Here is a 20,344-nt window from a genome sequence, read left to right on the forward strand (position 1 = left end):
AGATCACTTTTTTTTTTTTTTAAAACCCTGCTGGGTGTGTGCTTGATATACACTTCAAAACAGCATTAACTATCAGAGCGGACCTGGCCACCAGGCTCTCCCAGCATTCCCAAGTCCCTACCTGCTGCAAGGTCCTCCTGGTTTGCCACCCCAGCCCCTACCCTGAATTCTCCAGCCCAGAGGCTGGGCTGCTTTTCCCTATCTAATCTAGCCATTTTAGTTACCTGCCCATCTTGTACCTTTGTTCTCCTGGCTGCTACACCTGGTTCCCCTCTCTCCCCTTTTTCTTTCCCCTCTCCACATGGCTCAGGGTCGTAGTCACATTGGACTCTCACAGATGTTTTTGACTCTATCCTCTACTACATAAACTTATAATAAATTTGGGGCTGGAGAGATGGCTCAGCAGTTCAGAGCACTGCTCACTCTTCCAGAGGTCCTGAGTTCAATTCCCATCAACCACATGGCGGCTCTCTACTCATATACAATAAACAAATCTTTTTTATAAATAAATCTATAATAAACTTTCTCCTCCAGTATACCTAGGGGCAACCATGTCCTTTCCTTTGTATTTCTTTTTTTCATTCACTAGCTGCTCTTGCAAAGGACCCAGGTTCCAGCATCTATAGGGTGTCTCACAAGTCTTTAACTCTAGGTTCCAGAGGACTGAATGCCCTCGTCTGACAGCAGGCATCCATGCGGTGTGCTCACATTACAGGTAAAACACTCATAACACACACACACACACACACACACACACACACACACACACACACACACACTTAACCATATAGCATTTGAAGAAAATTCCCAAATTCTCAGTTTCACTTTTTAGTTTTTGCTGTGTAACTTTAAACTGAGGCTGGCCTTAAACTCACAATAATCCTGCCTCAACCTTCCAATGCTGGGAATACAGGAAATTGACCAGCTAGCAGGCCCTAATTTCTATATTCTATAACAGTGCATCAGTCCACGGCATCAGAAATTACATAGTTAATTCCAAAATACAGTGCATTATGGAGACTGCTGCTTTAACCAAATGGTCCAAATAGGACCTACTCTAATTCCCAAATTCTTACTAAACTTTTAAAAAGTTAAGACAGTGTTGACGCTACGGTCATCTGAAAATGACAGTGCAGATGAGAAACGTAAGATACTGCACATCCTCCTGACAGCACTTCCTACTTGGACAAGATCATAGAGTTGTTTCTAATCAGTTGGTACAAAAAGACTTCTAGATTTCAGTTAAGTTCATCAGTGTCCACTTATGTCACACTGACATTACACTGATATTGCACGCTGATATTACAAGTGTGTAACTGACAAACTAAAACTACAGAATGATTGATTTACAGTTAGTCCTCATATTTACTTACTTTCTTGAGACAAGGTCTCACTATATAGCCCTGGCTTGCCTGACACTTGATATTTAAACCAGGCTGGACTGCTTCTGAAGCGATTGAAGATGGGCAATACCATATCCAGCAGTCCTAGCACTAAATAGAAAGCAATACAAAAGAGGCCGAAGTGTTACATGCCAGCAAGTATTTATTATTATTGAGAAGTGGTCAAAAGACTTACAAGGCTCATTATTATAACCACATGTATGAAACGTCACTTAGTGAGATAGAAGGAAAGAGACATATATATGTATTTATATTAAAAAAATACACACACGTGCACTCTCTCAAGTGTTTGTCACACGGTGCTATGAAGGAGGCATCAGGCTATACAAGTTCTGATATACATAACACATTAAAGAATCAAGCATTTAAAAACCATACTTACAGTTGCAAAAATAAAGTTTCTTTTCTCCAAGCATTTTGATCTGGGCTCAAGCAAAGCAAAGCAAATAATGAACACCGATGATTTTCATATGATTCCACGCACATTGAAACTATCAATATACAAGAGCTAACAAACAAAACAGCAAAAAAGGAAGTTGTAGGAATGAACAAAGCATTTCATCCAAAGTCTAACAGTCTGTTTACCCCACCCTGGACATTACAGATCATAATTTATATTACTTGTGTAGCAAGGTAAGCCAGAACAAAACAATCAACAGAAAGTCCTGACTGCCCTCAGTCGGTCCAACGCTCCCCTAGTGCAACAGCATCATTTACCTGAAGGATCATGTGTCACAATTAAGGAGTACTCATACAAAACTATTTCCTTTATTCTTGAAAAAGTGCCACATACTATACTTTTCACTTAAAAAAATACACAACACGTAAACTAATGAAAGACAGTCTGTCTCCATCTCTTGTCGATGAGGAAAGGCCAGAGTGATTCTTTGATTCCAATTCGAAATGGTGTCCGCTGGCCAATGCCCAAGGTCTCCAATTTGGAGCAATCAAGCTGAGCATTTTTGGGGCGTTGTGCTCCTATGACAGGGCTGTCAGTAATCTATAAGGAAAAACAAAACACATCATGACAAAGGAAGTAGCATCTTGAGGCTTGATAACTTTATTTCAGTTTTCCGTTAGTGCCAGAAAACTGGTATTTTTCAGATCAGGAAAAAAAAAAAAAAAAAAAAGCATGCCCCATCAAGACGCAGTGTCCTGCATGAGAGTATCTGCAGACAGTACTCAGTGTGTCACCCCCCAGCATGTGGATGGATTCAGGTTGTCAGGCTTTGGAGCTGGTCCGTGTCCCCACCCCCAACCCCCAGCCAGCTTACTAGTCCCATCCATGCTTCTCTCTAAATTTCATCTTTAGGGATAATTTACCACCAGGTACAGTTAAGATCCAAGCCAAGTTCATTTTGACTAGCTGTCTAAAAGAGAAAAGTGTTGTCAGCAAACACAGCAGCCTTAAGAAGGCAGGAGGCAGGAGTCAAGACTTACAGGTCGTAAGTGGCTGCTGGGGAGGTTGAAGGCGTCTGCAATTGCACACGCCATTTCATACTTGGTCATCTGCTCATTGCCAGACCAGTGAAAGGTTCCCTTAATGGATGGATCCTAACAACAATTACAAGGAAAAACAATTAAAACAGTTTCACAGTTCTGCTTCCAAATAGTAAGGTTTGACAGAAAGTTAATTTTAAAGGTCCAAGAATACCTACTTTTCTGAAATATTCCCTTCAAAATACCTAAAGTCAAATGTCCACAAATATTCTGACACTAAAGGCAATTTATAGATATAAAAACATTTTGAAAAAATATAAATAGCTCCAATTTATAGACAGTGACTAATTTTAGTGATCATTTTAAATTATTCTAAAGAAACAAAATTATAAGTCCTACCCACAAGGGGTTGGGGATTTAGCTCAGTGGTAGAGCGCTTGCCTAGGAAGCGCAAGGCCCTGGGTTCGGTCCCCAGCTCCGAAAAAAAAGAACCAAAAAAAAAAATTATTCTAAGGTGGAATCAAACATGTAACATAGTTCTGAGACAGGATACCACACAGCCAAGTGAACTTGTAGCTGAGGCTCACCCCCAGCTTCGCCAGCTCAGGGAGCACAGGTGTGCACCACCACTCGGGGCTTATGGTGCAAAGATTCAACACAGGTCTCTGTGCATGCTACTAGGCAAGCACTCTACCATCTGAACCACATCCCCAGTCCCACGTTTTTTGTTTTAGGCTGAGCTTTGCTAAGTAACCTTGGCTGGCCTGAACTCAGTACACAGACTCAGCAGGGACCCTCTTTCCTCTGTCTCAAATGCTGTATTACAAGTGTGCATCACCAAGCTCAGCCAGAAAATCATTTTGAAATGAACCCAATAAGCACAATAACACACACTAGTAATCCCAGCATTTGGGGAAGCTGAGACAGAACAACAGCCTTGGATGGGAGGTTACCCTGGGCAACAGGCAATAAAAAGCCTTGTCTCATGAAACCCTAAGAGATGAATGAATAGTTAAATAATGCCGTGCTCTGATAATCATTTTCAGTGTTGCTGCATTGTTTTTTAACAGATTTCAGAAAGTTCCTTCTATAGTGTGTGTGTGTGTGTGTGTGTGTGTGTGTGTGTGTGTGTGTGTGTATGTATGCGCGTGCACTCAGGTGTGCATGCCCCAGAATGTTCGTGGAGGTCAACGGACAATGTCTGGTGTTGACATTTGCCTTCCACCTATTACACAAAGGGGCCAGTTTATCCACTACATACATTGGCATAATTTTCATACAGCAAAAGCTGTAGTCACACTGTAGCCAGCATTATTAGTACTCTGAATTAAACACTTCCTAATCTTTTTATGAATATTGTATTCAGTGCCAACTTCCCCAAATGCTTAAAATTAATTCTCACTCTGGGCTGGAAGATGGCTAAGTGTTTAAGAGTGCTTACTGTTCCTTGAAGAGGACCTAGGTTCAGTCCCCAAGGACTCAATGGTTTCTGGCTTCCTTCAACACTTGCACACATGTGGTGCAAACAAGTTCATGAAGACACACACATGCATAATATAAAACAGAGAAACAAAACAAAACCAAGAACTTGAGCTGTGTGTAGTTAATCCACTAGGTTTTTAATCCTAGCATTAGGAAGACAGAGACAGGACTCTGTGTTTGAATTTATTTCCTGCATACAAACCTCATGACTACTCTGAAGCCTCTACTCTGTATAACTTGCTTTTGTTTCATGTTCTACTTTTAAAACGCATGTCTAGGGGCTGGAGAGATGAGATGGTTCAGTAGTTAAGAGCACTGGCTGCTCTTCTAGAAGACCCAAGTTCAACTCCCAGCAACCACAAGGCAGCTCACAACTGTCTGTAACTCCAGTTCCATAGGATCTGACACCGGCATACAGACATACATTCAGGCAAAACATCAACGCACATAACAATTAAAGTATTTTTAAAAAAAGTTCAACTTTCAGTCTGTGATAATCTATGTCCCCGTAAGTCCAAACACGCAAGAGTAGCAGACCTTTTACCAAGGCAGAAGTCAGGCCCCTCCTCAACACTCACCAGCATCCTCTTCTCCGCCAGCTGGCGGCACACACTGGCTACGTCTTTCACATGTGTGGGGAATCTCTGCTGCCAATGGTCCATGTTCGCTGACTTATTGCTGAACTGCACCTTGTCGAACATAACAGTCACGGCACTTTCTTCAAGCTTTTCAACCTCCCCATACAGAACAGGAATTCTCAACACAGCAGCCCCTAGGGACAATACATGAAGGTCTTGTATGGCTGGCTCATACATTTCCAAATTTCGGTGTTAAGAGAAATTGTGTGGACTTAAACAGTAGAAAAGTAGAAACATTGCCTTTTAATAAAAATTACTAGGATGGTAAGTAGAAGCTCATACTGAATGAACTTAAAAGATAATCATGAGTATTTTACGTACCTTCTGTCATATAGAGACTTTTATCTAATCTGTTATCATGACCATTATAAATAGAGCCTATCTGGTCAACCAAGTGAAATGAACACTCGTGACTGATGATCAAATGAAGACAATAGCACTCAAGAACAATTTAGGACCAAGTGGGAGGCTGTCTCTACAGGTTACACATTTGACAGCACGAGTACATCAGTGTAAGTTTTCCTCCTGACTGTGTAAGCACACTGTGATTATGGAAACGACACTGTGGTCCTTTGAAGATACACAACCAAGAGTTTGATGACTGATTCATCACTGAACGTAGCCAAGTATACACACACTGATCAATCTGGGGGTAGGGTTGAGTGCTCATACTCTTACAACCTCGGAAGAATTATTCAGAATTCAATTTTATACTGGTCCAAGGTGAGGGGTTAGTCTTTGGATTATTAGCACTTTAAGACATGTATTTTCTTTTCTAATTACTGAGAAAGTAAACAACGGTCTAGTTAGGGTTTCAATGCTGCACCAAAAGTTATATAGTAAAATGTAATTCGTAGTCCAAAAGGGTGTGTGTGTGTGTGTGTGTGTGTGTTGGGGGGGGGGTGTCATGTTGGTCTGTGTGTGTGTGTTGGCACAGAGAAATGTGTTAGGGGAATGTTTAGGTCATGAAGACACCACTATGAAAGAGCTTAATGGGGGCCATCTGGTTGGGTTCTCTGAGGCCAAGCTGGAACGAGGCCTTTACCATACCTGCTGGCTGTTGGATGTGGGATTTCCCAGACTCACAATTGTGAGAAATGAACTGCAGTTCTTTATAAATGATGCACCCTGGGAATTGTGATGAAGCAAAGCAAGGAAGAGGCTGGCACTAAGGAGACTTCTGCAGGGTTGATGGTTCATTCACAATGTACTTTGTCTGGATGCACTGCACCGCATATTTAACTCTGGGCCCCAAACACGCCCAGCAAGTACTCTACCACTGAGTCAGAACATCACAAAACCAAAGACTCTGACAAGTTAAATGCCTGCAGGGAGGGCATCACAAGCGGTGGTCGGTTGTCAGGAGTACTCTATGATGTAAGGCATTGGCATCCACAGGGGTCATGACATTGAGCATGATGATGCCACAGATAGAAATTAAGTTGAGCATGGTATTTCCACAGACAGGAAGAAGCCATGGCAGAACTGGTACCACATATAATGAGAAGCAAAGATGTGGGAAGAAAGTCAAGAGTATGGATCAAAACAGAAACACGTGAATAAATATTATACAAAAATTCCTATGTAAGAACCATTTTGTGCTTGTCTTCCCGAGGAATCAACACAGGAGAGATTTCATGTTCCCAGTTTACAATTTCTTATTATGTTTAAATAAATTATTTTTATATAGACATGTGTAGTCATAAACATACATGGGGAAAAAAGAAAAGGATGGTGTAGAATACCTCAAAAAATGTTAGTGTGTGTGTGTGTGTGTGTGTGTGTGTGTGTGCTTCTGTGAAAATCAGAGGACAACTTGTAGGGAGCTGGCTCTCTCTTTCCACCACATGACTGGACATGAACTCGTGTCATCAGCTTGGTGACAATCACCTTTACCTACTGACCTACCTCACCTACCCATACTGTCTCATTTCTAGTAACCTATAGCCCCTGCTTCCTTTTCTTTAATTAGAAGAGGAGAGAAAAGAGCTCACTATATAGCCCAGGCTATCCTAAAACTCCTGCCTCAGCTTCCAAGTTCTGAGATTTGGGAATATAAAATGCAACATCCTGACAAACACACCAATTCTGGATATTTTTAATAAATTAGGAACACATTTCCTCATGAACAATAAAACAGTCTTCAAAAATGATCAGAGGTTAAGGGTGCCGAATCTTACCTAAATTATTCTCCAGGACCGCCTTTTCTCCATCTAACTTTGTTTTTCCATACAGATTCAGGGGACTTGGTATATCTTCTTCTGTGTAAGGGGGATTTGTGCCATCAAACACATAATCTGAGCTAATGTAGATGAGAAATGCTCCAATTGCGGCTACAGAAAGAAAAGATAAACCCACTGCATTACTTTTGCATGGAATTTAGAATGTTTTGTGTGTCTCATGTTTTGCTTTGTCTTCCCTAAAATGAACAAAACCACATGTAAGACAGCTACAAAACTTTCAACTTTAAAAAAAAAAACAAAACAGTGAAGGAGGCTGGGGAGATGGCTCAGCACCTGAAAGCAGTGCACTGGCTGCTCTTCAAGAGGACCGAGATCTGGTTCCTAGAACCCACACGGATATTCAGAACCATCTGCAACTCCAGTTCCAGGGAATCCGAAGCCCTCTTCTGGGCCCCAAGGATACCAGGCATGTATATGGTGCAGACATACATGTATCATATGAATGCATGGACATAAAATAAATGTCTTGAAAAATACTCCAGTAATAATACAGCATTACCTGCCTCCTTTGCTAAATTCCCAGAGGCACCCACGTTCAGCTGGGAAGCAGCGTCTGGCTGACTCTCAACAACATCTGGTCTTCTCTCTGCAGCACAGTGCACTATGACGTGAGGCTGGAAGTTAAACACGGAGTTTTAACACAAAATGGAGAGAACGGAGAGCCATGGCTTCCTTACAGTATCTCGGGGGAAGGAAAGGCCTTCAATTAAGAATAGGTCCGGTTTGTTTGTTTTTTCCTTTTATTTCACTCATTTTTTTCCTGTTTTTTAAAATAGCCCTAGCTGTCCTGGAACTCAGATATTCACACGCCTTGCCTCTGTCTGTAAAGTGCTGGAACTAAAGGTGTGTACCAGTTGTTAAACTTCCTTTTTCAAAAAAAAAAGAAAAACCAACACCACCACCACCACCACACACACACACACACACACACACACACACACACACACACACACTCTCTGCAAAGGGAAGAACAACTAATTTTGTTGTTGTATATGCTTTTTTAGGGGCAGTGCTAGAGATCTCAGATCTTTGCACATCACATGCTAGCCAGGTATGTGGACCCCCGAGCTACATTCCTAGCCAAGGTAAAAACAACTTAGTAATCCTGAGACAAAAGTGCAGAAAAACCTATTAGTAATTACCTATAATTAAAAAAAGCCTCTATCCCAATGTGCTATGAAAGCCACCATGGACAGACTATTGTGACTTACTCATCCCATCCCAGGCCCTACAGACTGCTAAGTGTTCTGCCACAATGCTACGCCCCACCCCTATCATTTACTAAACTCATGACAAAAGGCAAGTAGTATCAGTTGCGAGTTAAATTCATAAATTCAAGCTTTTTCTCTACTCATTTAATAAGAATCAGCTATTTATGGAAACCATATGACCGCGTGACCATAAAAGCAGAAAGCCCATGCCTTAGCTATGTTTCTATTACTGTGGATCAAAAGCAACTTGAAGAAATGGCTTATTACTTACACTCCAACTTCCTACACCACTGAAGAAAGTCAAAGCAGGGACTAGTAGCAAGGCAATGGATGAACTCTGCTCACAGGCTTGTTCCCCACGGCACGCTCAGCCTGCTTTCATAAGTAACTCGGGCTCACTCAGTTATACTAAGTACAAAATGCCCCATGGACCAGTGTGCTAGCGGCATTTTGCCAACTGAAATCCTCTCTTTACAGAAGACTCTGGCTCCTGTAAAGTTGAGAACTAACCACAACACACCAGTAAATAACAAGGTCTTCACAGCTAATCAAGACACACATTTAAAGGGCCTGATATCGAAACCTAGGGATGCAGAGATTTTCTAAAGAAAAGGTTTTTTGTTTTTTTTTTTTGTTTTGTTTTGTTTTGTTTTTTAAATGCACGAACAACAGAGCAAGAGCTAAGGTAGGTGTTAAAGGTCTGTGTGCTGGAGGCTGGAACTCACATGGCTAAAGAACAACCATTTATAGCTCCAGATTCAGAGGCTGGAAGACAGAGCTCAGTGGCTAAAAGCACTGGCTGCTCTTCCAGAGGATTCAGGTTCAGTTCCCAACACCCACACGGCAGTTCAGAACTCTCTGTAGTTGCAGGGGATCTGACACTATCACATAGACACATATGCAGGCAAAACACCCATACACAGAAAATAAAAATAAACCAGAACGAGAGAGAATGTGGGGGGGAGGGGGGGAAAGCAGACACAGAGAGAGACAAAGAATTGCCCACACACCCAATTTTCTCAAAAATTGCTCAAGGAGGCATAATCTAAGATCTGTTTTCAAACTTGAATGTGCAGAATATGGGATGCTTCAAATACAATACCCTAGGCCCATCACAGACTTAATACACTGCACTCTGGGCATGCAGCTTGCAATCTGTTTTCCCTGTGTTTCTAATATTCATGCTCCCAGAATTACACTGTTAGAGAGAACCAAAGCTGAAATCTCATGGTAAGGAGAATAAAGTCTTCATTTTCCTCTAACTTTTCTCATATTATGGCAAACGGGTTGCTGAAGTTCCCCTGACCATATTTTCTTAGCATTAAGGCCAAATATTCCCTTTTTTCTCAGTTCCCAGATAACACCCTAACACTTCATGGCAAGCATCACAAGGAAAGCACAGCGTAAACACAAGCCTCCCAGCAAGGCTGTGCAGGACGGGGAGGAGGATACAGATCTGGACAGAACACCGCCCAGCCTCTGGCCCCAAGTCCAAGCACCACTCCACGTCATGCAAAGGAAGCACACTCTGCAATGTGGAGGCTCAACCGCTCACAGTTTTCATGCACACCTTCTGCCAGCAAGCCAGACAACTCCTGATCAAACACATACAACTTCAAATATATAAACCCATACCTGAAAATCATGAATGAGGTGATGAACTGCCTCAGAATCCAGCAGGTTCACCTGTTCGAATTTTGGTCTTGCTCTGCGAAAGCCACAGCCAACGGCGTGCCAGTTGCTCTGCTGAAACTCTTTGTAAACCGCTCTGCCAAGAAGCCCGGTGGCACCGGTAATGAGAACCCGCCGGCTAGGGATGTTCACTTCCTCCTGGAAGTACAAGGGGGGTAAAGCTACAGTTTGAAAACAATTCTCTTCAAGACATTATTGTGTACCAAATACCTGAAATGTTTATTTTTTGAAATTAATACCACATACCTAAAAGTCAGTTTTAAAGCTAAATTAACCAAACTGCACCAGCAACTGCAAGGCTTAATGAGTTTGTGTTTCATTATTTGTTGTGTCTGAGCACTTCTGCCTGCATGCATGTGTGTGTACTACCTGCGTTGTCTGGGGAGATCAGAAGAGGGTCCGAAATCTCCTGGAAATGAAGTTACAGGCAGTGAGCCGACAAGTAGGTGCTGGGAGCTAAGTCTTGGTCTTCTGCAAATCCACACAGAACTCTGAACCGCAGACATCTTTCCAGTCCCCACTAATGATCCTCGACCCTAGATTTATTTATGAGTGCACTGCTTTTGTAGATGGACAAACCTACAGCTCAAGCTGCAGATCTGATTGCCCTCTTCTGGTCATATAACCGTGAGTGCGTGTGTGAGAGAAAGAAAAAATAATAGTAGGAGAGATGGCTTAGTGGCTAAAAAAACTGGTTGCTCCTCTAGAGGACCTTGGTTTGACTTCCAGTATCCAAATGGCATCTAACAACTGACCTTAACTCCTGTTTCAGAGGATCTGATGTCCTCTTCTGGCTTCTGTGAGTACCAGTCATGCATATGGTACATAGATGAAACACGAATGCATGTAAGTTAATTTTTTTGAATGAGTAAGAATAAAGTTATAATAATCAAGTGATGAAGTGATCGCATCACCCATGAGTAGTCCACAGGAGTTTCACATCTAAGATACTTTGAAAATGCACAGGGCTCAAATGATGTCACATTTTGACAGGACTGAAAAACCTGTCAACATTTCATAGGAGTTTATTTGGAATAAATAGAGTTAACTAATATGCCTCTCAGGCAGCACTAAATTTACCTACACAAAATACTTATGGCATATAGATAGGCAGTAAAAAAAATTCTGTGTTGCCACTGAAAAAACATACTTGTGTTCACAGAAAATTTTTAAAATTACTGCTTAAGGAATAATTCAATTTCTGTATATCTAAGGCAAAGTTCCAAAAATCAAGTAATACTTTCCTGCCAAATTCTCAAGTAAAACCAACTTTTCCTTATTAAAAATAATGTTTTTAGCCAGCAGGGAGTTACACTCCTGTACAATGCATGAGCTCTGTGGATGAAACTTTGATCAAATTTTATCTCAAGTCCCTATTCCTGTTAAAGTTGCCTAAGTCTGTACTGAAAAAAAAAAGTATATGTGCACGCGCACACACGCACGCACACAGCTGAAATGAACAGGGTCAAAGCATGCTAAGCCTAGTATAGATTCAGAGAACTCTGTTCATGTAACAAATACCTTTGAGGAGACCCAGGAAAACACCATAAAGAAAAAATAGATGGGGCTGGAGAGCCCTGGCTTGAGTCCCAACACCTATGTGGCAGGTAAGGACAATGTATGTGACTCCAGTTCCTGGGGAAGTCAGCACCCTCTGTGGACCTTAAAGAGTACCACACATGGTGAACACACACAGATAGGGCAAACACCTATACACACGACATTAAATATCTAAGAGAATAAAATAGCTCTCGCAGAGGACTGGAACTGGGTTCTCAGCGTCTATACCGCCGGCTCACAACTCCCTGTAACTCCAGCTCTCCTGGAATGGTCACCCTCTTTTGGCCTCTGGATATCAGACACGTATGGTACACAGCTATACACTTAGCAAACATGCATAATTTAAAAAAAAGAGCATCTGATGCAGGAGGATCTCAATGAACTCAAGACCAGCTCTGGCCTGTCAAACAAACAAAAAAACAAAAACAAAACCTAGAAAGTTTCATGTTCACGTTTAACACTTTCAAGTTTCACATTCACTCTCTCTCTACCATCCTTAGACACCCTTGGAATTTAAGAAACAAGACAGCCAGCATGCTTAATAGGAATGGAATTCAGGTGGGAACAGCCCAATTCCGTCTCCCCATTGTACACACAGGCAGTGTTCTTAACAGGAATTGATAATAGGCTGCCCCACATTAACTATGCCAACTCTCAGCAGGTAAATCACAGCTGTCTGCCCTTTTTGGCTATTGTTTGCTTTTTCAAAACAGGGTCACCCTATGGAACCTTGGCTTGCCTGAAAAGCATCCTGCCTCAGCTTTCAGAGGGATGGGATTGAACGTAAGCCACCATACCCAGCTACTGTACCATTTTTTTAATGGAAGAAGACTGCTGGGTGTGGTGGCATCGTTAATCCGGATCTACTGGAGGTGAAGCCAGGTAGATTACCCCCAAGGATTTGAAGCCAGCCACGAATACACACAGGGAGACTGTTTTTAAAAAATCAAAAACAAAACAAAATACCACACAAAGCCACCATAAAAAGCAATCGTATCTACCCACCACTGCCACCTTCCTGAGTGCTGAGATTACAGACAAGAGTTAGCACACCCAGGGTCTCACTCTCCACTTTTACTGAACCTTGCAAACACATTAAACCTATTTAGCGTAACATTTCCACATCACTGTTCACCACTGAAGGAAGTTAGGACAAGACCCTGGAGGCAGGAGCTCAAATAGGCCTTGGGGAAACTGCTTACTGGCTTCCTCAGCCTGCTTTCTAAAACATTTCAGGACAATACCAGCTGCCCCCGCCCCAGTCAATTGCCAATTAAGAAAATGCCCTACAGGCTTGCCTGTAGCCTAAGGTTATGGAGAGGTACCTTCTCAATCCAGGCTACCTAATCTCAACCAGGTTCCTTTATCTCAATGGGGGCTCCATAAACTCTAGCGAGAACACACACCCCTTCCCCCAGTTAAAAGTTTGCATTAAAAAAAAAAACAAACTGGCCAAGTCGTAGACTTTTTATATCTGTAAGATACATTAGTTTGGGAATTAACAGTCTCATCGACAGTGCTGGATACATTCTGTAGGTCAGTAAAGGCTTGCAACGGAACCGTGAAGCAGATTTGGAAACACGCAGGGGAAAGTTTACCAGACATGCAATTTCTACCATGCAAAACACAGTGGCTCAGAAACCCTAGGAGCCAAACCACTGGAATTCCTGCTCAAACCTTACTGAATAAACTCGAGGCGATGTCTGTCTTCCCACCCGTGAGCCTGAGCGTTAACAGAAGTTGGAAATACTGACACCCTTAAAGTGCCTGAAGTAATATGCCCTGTGCGAACTATGAATTCGCCAAGTTGATACCTCCAACACCGTCATTTATGAAAAGTCACTCTCCCCTCTCCTTAAAGATCCAGGACTACAAGACAAAGATGATAAATACAGAACTCAAACGGAAACAAGCCCCCCCCCCGGTGGCGGCGGGAGCTTCCCTGACTGCAGCAGCCTAAGCGTAGCCCTACCAGGAGAGAGGTAAACAAACTCAAAGGCGCCACCCCGGGCTCGAAGCCCCGAACCTCACCTCCACCAGCTGGCAGCAGCCGGGGACGAAATGGATGGAGAGCTCCTTCTCACGGCCCACCATGCCCGCAGTGTTTGCGCCGCCTCAGTCGCGACCACAGCCTCCTCTAGTGCAGCACAGCCAGGGGCCGCAGCGCCCGCGCCCTTGGCCCTCCTCCCCTAGGCCCAGACCGACCCTGGCTGCCGCTTCCGGCTTCCGCCGCCCTGGCCGCGCCTAATGATTGGCCGCCTCTAGCCACGCATTCAAAAAGGGGCGGGACCTCAAGGGACGCTCTCAGCCCATGTGCCAGTTCTTAAAGAGACAGAACGTTTAAACGCAGGCACTGATGCCAAGCAATGAATGCAGGCTTCCTTGGGCTTGGGAGTGTTGTTTTTTTTTTTAATCTCTCCTTCTACTTTTTCCTTCTTAGTAAAGGAGTAAGGACTCGATTCGCTTAGGCTTGCAGACTGCGAAATGCCCAAGAATCAACCGCGCATGTATTATATATAGTAGACTAAAACAACTGTAGTTAGGAGACAAGAAGGTAAGGGTGGTACCACCGCACAGCTAAGGCTGGATTGGGTTGGTTTTAGGCAGTCCCAAATTGAGACTGACCTTGGGCTCAGAGACAGACCTTCAACTTCCGATCCTCTAGCTTCCCCTCCCAAGGGCTGGGATTACAGGAATAGATGGCCAATCTAGGCAAGGTGTGGCTGGTCCTATGTTTGTTTAAGGCAAGGAGAAAAGCTGAAAATAGTTCTGTGCTCTGAGTCATTAACATCTCTGGAAGCTATGTTTTTCTGGAATACTAAAAAAAAAAAAATATGCTGTGAAGTCTTAAAGAAACGTTTATTTTTAGCTAATTAAAAATAAAAAGGTGTGGGAGGGAATATTACTTTCTAAAAGGCGGGTCCTTCGGGCTTTTTCTCAGAGCCACAGAAAGAGAAACTCAACTGTGATAACAAGCCCAGTTGACGTTTAAGTGGATTTAACAGGCCTCCTGGCTGCCCCGTGGATGCCACTTAGGGGACCCAGCGGCCGGGGACTTGCTGGAGCCAAGCCTTGGAGGAGCTGCAAAAACTTAAAATGATGGAGTCAAGGAAGGGCGTGACGCCGGGCACTCTTCCAACCCTGTGGGGCTGTTCAAAAGTTAATCAGAAAAAACAGTCCCTAGGGTCTGACTCAGCTCTCATCTGAATTACCCGCAGGTCAGGTCCCAAGCCCCGAAGAACTGCAACAGGCAAGCCCGAGAAACTTACAGTGCCTAAAGCCGGGACGCACTTTTTCTCCGCCCACGTTCCACCCCACAGTCTGTTCTCACCCAGACTCCCACGAGAAGGGATTTCAAACCTCGCACCGAAGCGTGATCACTGCCTGAATTTCTCCCAAAGGCCTTATTTTCAGAAGCCTTTTGGTTTATTTTTAAACTAAAGATTAAGCTTGCCCCCCGGGAAAAGTTTTCCTCAGAGTCAGGTGATGGCTCTTCCTCCCCACCCCCTACCTAAGAATGCATTCCCTCACGTAATTCTTAGGAAGAGAAAAACAAAGGCAGGCTGAGGTACCCGGCTTTTCGATTTTTTTTTTTTTCCTAATTCACGTCTTAGTGTTATTAAAAGGTCTAGCTATCCCAACACTCTAAGGATAATTAGAAAAAGTCCGAGGGAGGGGCAGATCCATGACTCCTCATCCTTATTAAAAAGTGAGAATGTTTCAAGTTTCTACTTGGGATGTGTGTAGTCTCTTCCTAGAGGGGATCCTGAAACCTACTCAATAGGAAGACGCAAAGATTTCCCCAACTATAGTGTGACTCTCAGAGCAACCTTGTGAGAGAGTGAGGAAATGTTTGCTTGCCTATATATAAAAATACGGTTTGACACTTGTCGAGGGGGAAAAAGTTGGGCGTAGCTTGCTTGCTAAGAAAAGGATCGATGTTTACGGTCAATGTCTGACTTCCGCTGGGGGTCACCTCTCAAAGAGTGCAAACTGGAACTGCGAGTCCGGTTAGCAGATTCAAGCCCCACAAGACAAAAGCCTGAGCATGCACCACCGGTTAAACCTCACTGCACAGAGCCTTCACCACAGTTGCACTTAAGGGGACGACTGTAACTATCGTTCTGCCTCACGTTTTATTTCTGTCAAACTGGGTTTGGTTTCCTGGGTCAGAAACCCCAGATCGTTTATTCTGTGTCCCAAGCTTACGTTTCTACAGGAAAATAAATGGCACCGGCTACTATTTTCTTGACACCCTTCCTGCTCGTAGCAGCCGTTCTGAATCGATTTTAATGCAACGCTGGGTCGACACCGTGTCTTCCATTGCCAGCTCTTACCTGTTCCATGTCCTCCGGCATCTCAGGCATGATTCCAGAACTATTTTGGGGGAAACGCAGCGAGAGGAATCTGAGCGTCTGGCTTCTCTGGCCGGGTTTTTTTGTTCGCTCCGCCCGCACGGAGCACACGGACGCCAAGAAACGTGAGGTGCAGCTCCGCTTGACCTTTTAAATTAGCATTTTCCTTCCCAATCCTGGAATCTCGTGCAGCTTTTCACAGTGCAGTAAGCTAGCCGCTGATTCCTCCTGCTAGTTTTGAAACTACCCAATGAGAAGTTTCGTGTTTAATTGCAAGTCAAGAGAGGATCCGTAACTAAAATCCATATGGCAGAACTAAGTAAAACAAACAAACCAACCCTGCAATTCCCTGGTAGAACTTGTTGACTTTGTCTCTTGTAGAAAGACAAGAAGGAGCCAAACGGTTGGGAAGCACACTGAGCAATCGATTCCTGTTGTGAAATATTAGACACGTTTCGCACCTTCCAGTAACGGAAACTTCAGTAAAACTCCCCATTGCCTTTTTTTTTTTTTTTTTTTTTTTTTTAGCTTAACGATTTCAAATGCCAATTTAAAAGCTCTGGTGGTACCAATATATAGTTCTGGTCATTTCCATTAACTGTGTTTTGCTTAAACTTAGCCAAGCATTAAATACTGCTGATCAGTACTTCCCAGACCTGTCTGTAACAACACCAACAGAGTACAGCCATTTTCTAGGAGTGAAGCACAGACAGCTATTTTTAGGAATTTCAAGGACGTTTTAGGCTTAGTGCGGCTTTGAGACACTGGGTTTATGGCATTGCACAATTTTACTTTTAAAATCAACAGAAGCTAGTATTGAAACGGAGCTTTAAAATATCACTCAGAGGGGTTGGGGATTTAGCTCAGTGGTAGAGCGCTTGCCTAGCAAACGCAAGGCCCTGGGTTTCATCCCCAGTTCCGAAAAAAAAGAAAAAAAAAAAATCACTCAGCAAACGGTGGCACATACCTTTAAACCAGCCCTTAGAAGGGCAACATCTCTTTAAGTTCCAGACCTGCCTGGTCTACAGATGGAGGTCAGAGCTGCACAGAAAACCATATCTTGTGGGGGGGGGGACACCACGCAGCTGAACAGTCTAGTCAGAGGACATGTGGCCCAAAGACAAGCTGTAGGAGGCATTCAAAGTATCCAACAAAGGTCAAGAAATTGGAGGAAGGGGGTTGGGGATTTGGCTCAGTGGTAGAGCACTTGCCTAGCAAGCGCAAGGCCCTGACCCTGGGTTCGGTCCCCAGCTCTGAAAAAAAAAAAAAAAAAAAGAAATTGGAGGAAGGTGTTGGAAAGCATTGTTGTAAAAAATAAAAGGGGTATCTTTTATCCCCCACTAGATCGGACACCATAGTGCCCCCAAGGAATCTGCTGGATATCTTAATTCTCAGTCAGCAAAGCCTCTCACCCGCTTTGCTCCATCCCATTGAAAGACCCCCGGAGTGGGGAGACCCTCACTCAAGTCTCAGGATGACGCAACCCCCCAAGAACTCACACAAGACCGTCCTTGTTGTAATCACATGAGGTTTATCGATAGCAACCAGTGCACTGGGGTCAAGACTCATATCCCATGCAGGGGCAGTGGAGTTCGACCCCAAGAGGCTGGGAGAAGAGGTATTTAAAGGGAGAAACCACAACCCGAGGGGGCAGGGATGGCGTCATAGAATAACAGTGAAAAATCACAAGGAAGAACTCTGTCCCCCAAGATTGTTTCCTAGGAGAAGCTGTCTCTTACTTCTCAGATTGTTTAACTTCATGGTCTGCTAGTTCCTAGGAGAAGTTGTTTCCTGCTTCTCAAGATTGTTCTCTAAGATTTATGGTCAGCTAGTTTCTGGGAGAAAGCTGTTGAGCTGGCCAATGTAATTATCCATTCTATAGCCCTAGGAGAGGCTTCTTGGAACATACAATTCTGGGGCCTAACCTGTTTTTTTTTGTTTTTTTTTTTTTTTCTCCTCTAAACTTTGTGTCTAGGGGGGCAACTTTAAAACTTTTATCTTTTACCATATCACACTGCCAAAGGCCTCTCTCTGAGCCTAGCAGCAATCTCTACCTAGCTAGTTCCCAAGGCAGGTTTCCATGCCAGAAACACACATCCCAACTCTGTGGTGGCCCGCCGCACACTTTCTCACACATAAATTGCTATATCAAAGAACACACAACACAATAACCTTTGGCCCAATTGATATAATAGCCCACCCAAACATACAAAGCCCTGCCTTAAAACATACACATCCATCCCTTAAAAACATTCGTAACAACCTGTAAAGGTAGAGCGTGCGTGGACTTAATGCCACTTGCCATATTGTCCTGCCACGGCTTCTCTCCCTGTCCCTCCTGTCTCTTCGTCCTTCCCAACCCAGTCTCTTCCTCTTCCTTCAAAATTTTCTCTCTCCCATCCTTCCTTCTCGTCCAATGACAGGCCTTCTTCTGTCTTGTACCTGCCTCACCTGTGACATCATCCGACAGGAAAGGTGTTGCATTTAAATACATATCTTACTGATTAGTCCTATCAAAACTCAAAAGCTACAATATCAGGCAAAAATATAGGGTGATTATCTTCAAGTATCTCAGATACAACAGTGAAACTAAAACCAGCAACTTTTATTTGATAAATTGAAATTCCTCATAGTGAACCACTTCTGCTTAGTCAAAGAGACTATTAATAAAATAAATTCAAGTCAACTACATTCTGGAAAAAATAGTTTGAATACATATAACTGAAGAGAACATACACTGAACATTTAAAGAACTGTAGCTCAGTAATTCGAAAAGGCAATTTTAGGTGGATATTTTATTTTATTTTATTTACATTTCAAATGTTATTCCCTTTCCTGGTTTCCCAGACATAAGCCTCCTGTCCCATTCCTCTCCCCTTCTTCTATAAAGGTGTTCCCCTCCCCATTCATCCCCACTTCCCACCCTCCACCCCCAGATATCCCCCTACACTGGGGGTTAAACCTTGGCAGAACAAAGGGCTTCTCCTTCCATTGGTGCCTAACAAGGCCTTCCTTGGCTACATAAACAGTTGGAGTCCATGTATAGTCTTTGGGCAGTGGTTTAGTCCCTGAGAGCTCTCTGGTTGGTTGGCATTGTTGTTCTTATGGGGTTGCAAAGCCCTTCAGCTCTTTCAGTCCTTTCTTTGATTCCTTCAACAGGGGGTCCCGTTCTCAGTTCAGTGGTTTGCTGCCAGCACTCACCTCTGTATTTGACATGTTCTGGCTGTGTCTCTCAGGAGATGTCTATATTGGGTTCCTGTCAGCATGCCCTTCTTAGCTTCATCAATCTTATCTAGTCTTGGTAGCTGTATATATATATATATATATATATATATATATATATATATATATATATATATATATATATATATATATATATATATACATGTGGGGCAGGCTCTGAATGGCCATTCCTTCAGGCTCTGCTCCAAACTTTGCTTTCATATCCCCTCCTATGAATATTTTTGTCCCCCCTTTTAAGAAGAACTGAAGCATCCACACTTTGGTCATCCTTCTTCTTGAGCTTCATGTGATCTGTGGATTGTGCCGTTGTGTAATCTGAGCTTTTAGGCTAATATCCACTTATCAGTGAGTGCATACCGTGTGTGTTTTTCTGTGATTGGGTTACCTCATTCAGGATGATATTTTCTAGTTCAATTCATTTGCCTATGAATTTTATGAAGTCATTGTTTTAAATAGCTGAGTAATATTTCATTGTGTAGGTGTACCACATTTTCTGTATCCATTCCTCTGTTGAAGGGCATCTGGGTTCTTTCCAGCTTCTGGCTATTATAAATAAGGCTGCTATGAACATAGTGGAGCATGTGTCTTTATTGTATGTTGGAGCATCTTTTGGGTATATGCCTAGGAGAGGTATAGCTGAATCCTCAGGTAGTTCAATGTCCAATTTTCTGAGGAACCTCCAGACTGATTTCCAGAATGGTTGTACCAGTCTGCAATCCCACCAACAATGGAGGAGTGTTCCTCTTTCTCCACATCCTCACCAGCATCTGCTATCACCTGAGTTTTTGATCTTAGCCTTTCTGACTGGTGTGAGGTGTAATCTCAGGGTTGTTTGATTTGCATTTCCCTAATGAGTAAGGATGTTGAACATTTCTTTAGGTACTTCTCAACCATTCAATATTCCTCAGCTGAGAATTCTTTGTTTAGCTCGGTACCCCATTTTTAATAGAGTTATTTGGCTCTCTGGAGTCTAACTTCTTGAGTTCTTTGTATATTTTGGTTATTAGCCCTCTATCAGATGTAGGATTGGTAAAGATCTTTTCCTAATCTGTTGGTCGCCATTTTGTCCTAATAACA

General features: G+C 43.1%; 1 protein-coding gene across 2 annotated transcripts; it reads right to left on the minus strand.

Annotated features, from left to right (window-relative positions):
• Positions 1-1,527: 1,527 nt before the first annotated feature.
• Positions 1,528-16,242, minus strand: Mat2b (methionine adenosyltransferase 2B). 2 transcript variants are annotated; one of them, XM_032912823.1, is made up of 7 exons: positions 13,701-13,893; positions 10,053-10,247; positions 7,706-7,820; positions 7,144-7,296; positions 4,904-5,097; positions 2,844-2,957; positions 1,528-2,403 (listed from the first exon to the last, which is right to left on the minus strand). In XM_032912823.1, the coding sequence occupies exons 1-7, from the start codon at positions 13,761-13,763 to the stop codon at positions 2,233-2,235; spliced, it is 1,005 nt and encodes a 334-aa protein (XP_032768714.1). In that variant the 5' UTR covers positions 13,764-13,893; the 3' UTR covers positions 1,528-2,232. The 2 variants fall into 2 exon arrangements, with proteins under 2 accessions (XP_032768714.1, XP_032768715.1); XM_032912824.1 differs by lacking the exon at positions 13,701-13,893 and adding an exon at positions 16,007-16,242 and having other exon boundaries at positions 2,150-2,403.
• Between the last annotated feature and the right edge of the window lie 4,102 nt (positions 16,243-20,344).

The sequence above is a fragment of the Rattus rattus genome, chromosome 9, assembly GCF_011064425.1.
Source record: "Rattus rattus isolate New Zealand chromosome 9, Rrattus_CSIRO_v1, whole genome shotgun sequence".
In the NCBI taxonomy this organism is placed as follows: Eukaryota; Metazoa; Chordata; class Mammalia; order Rodentia; family Muridae; genus Rattus; species Rattus rattus.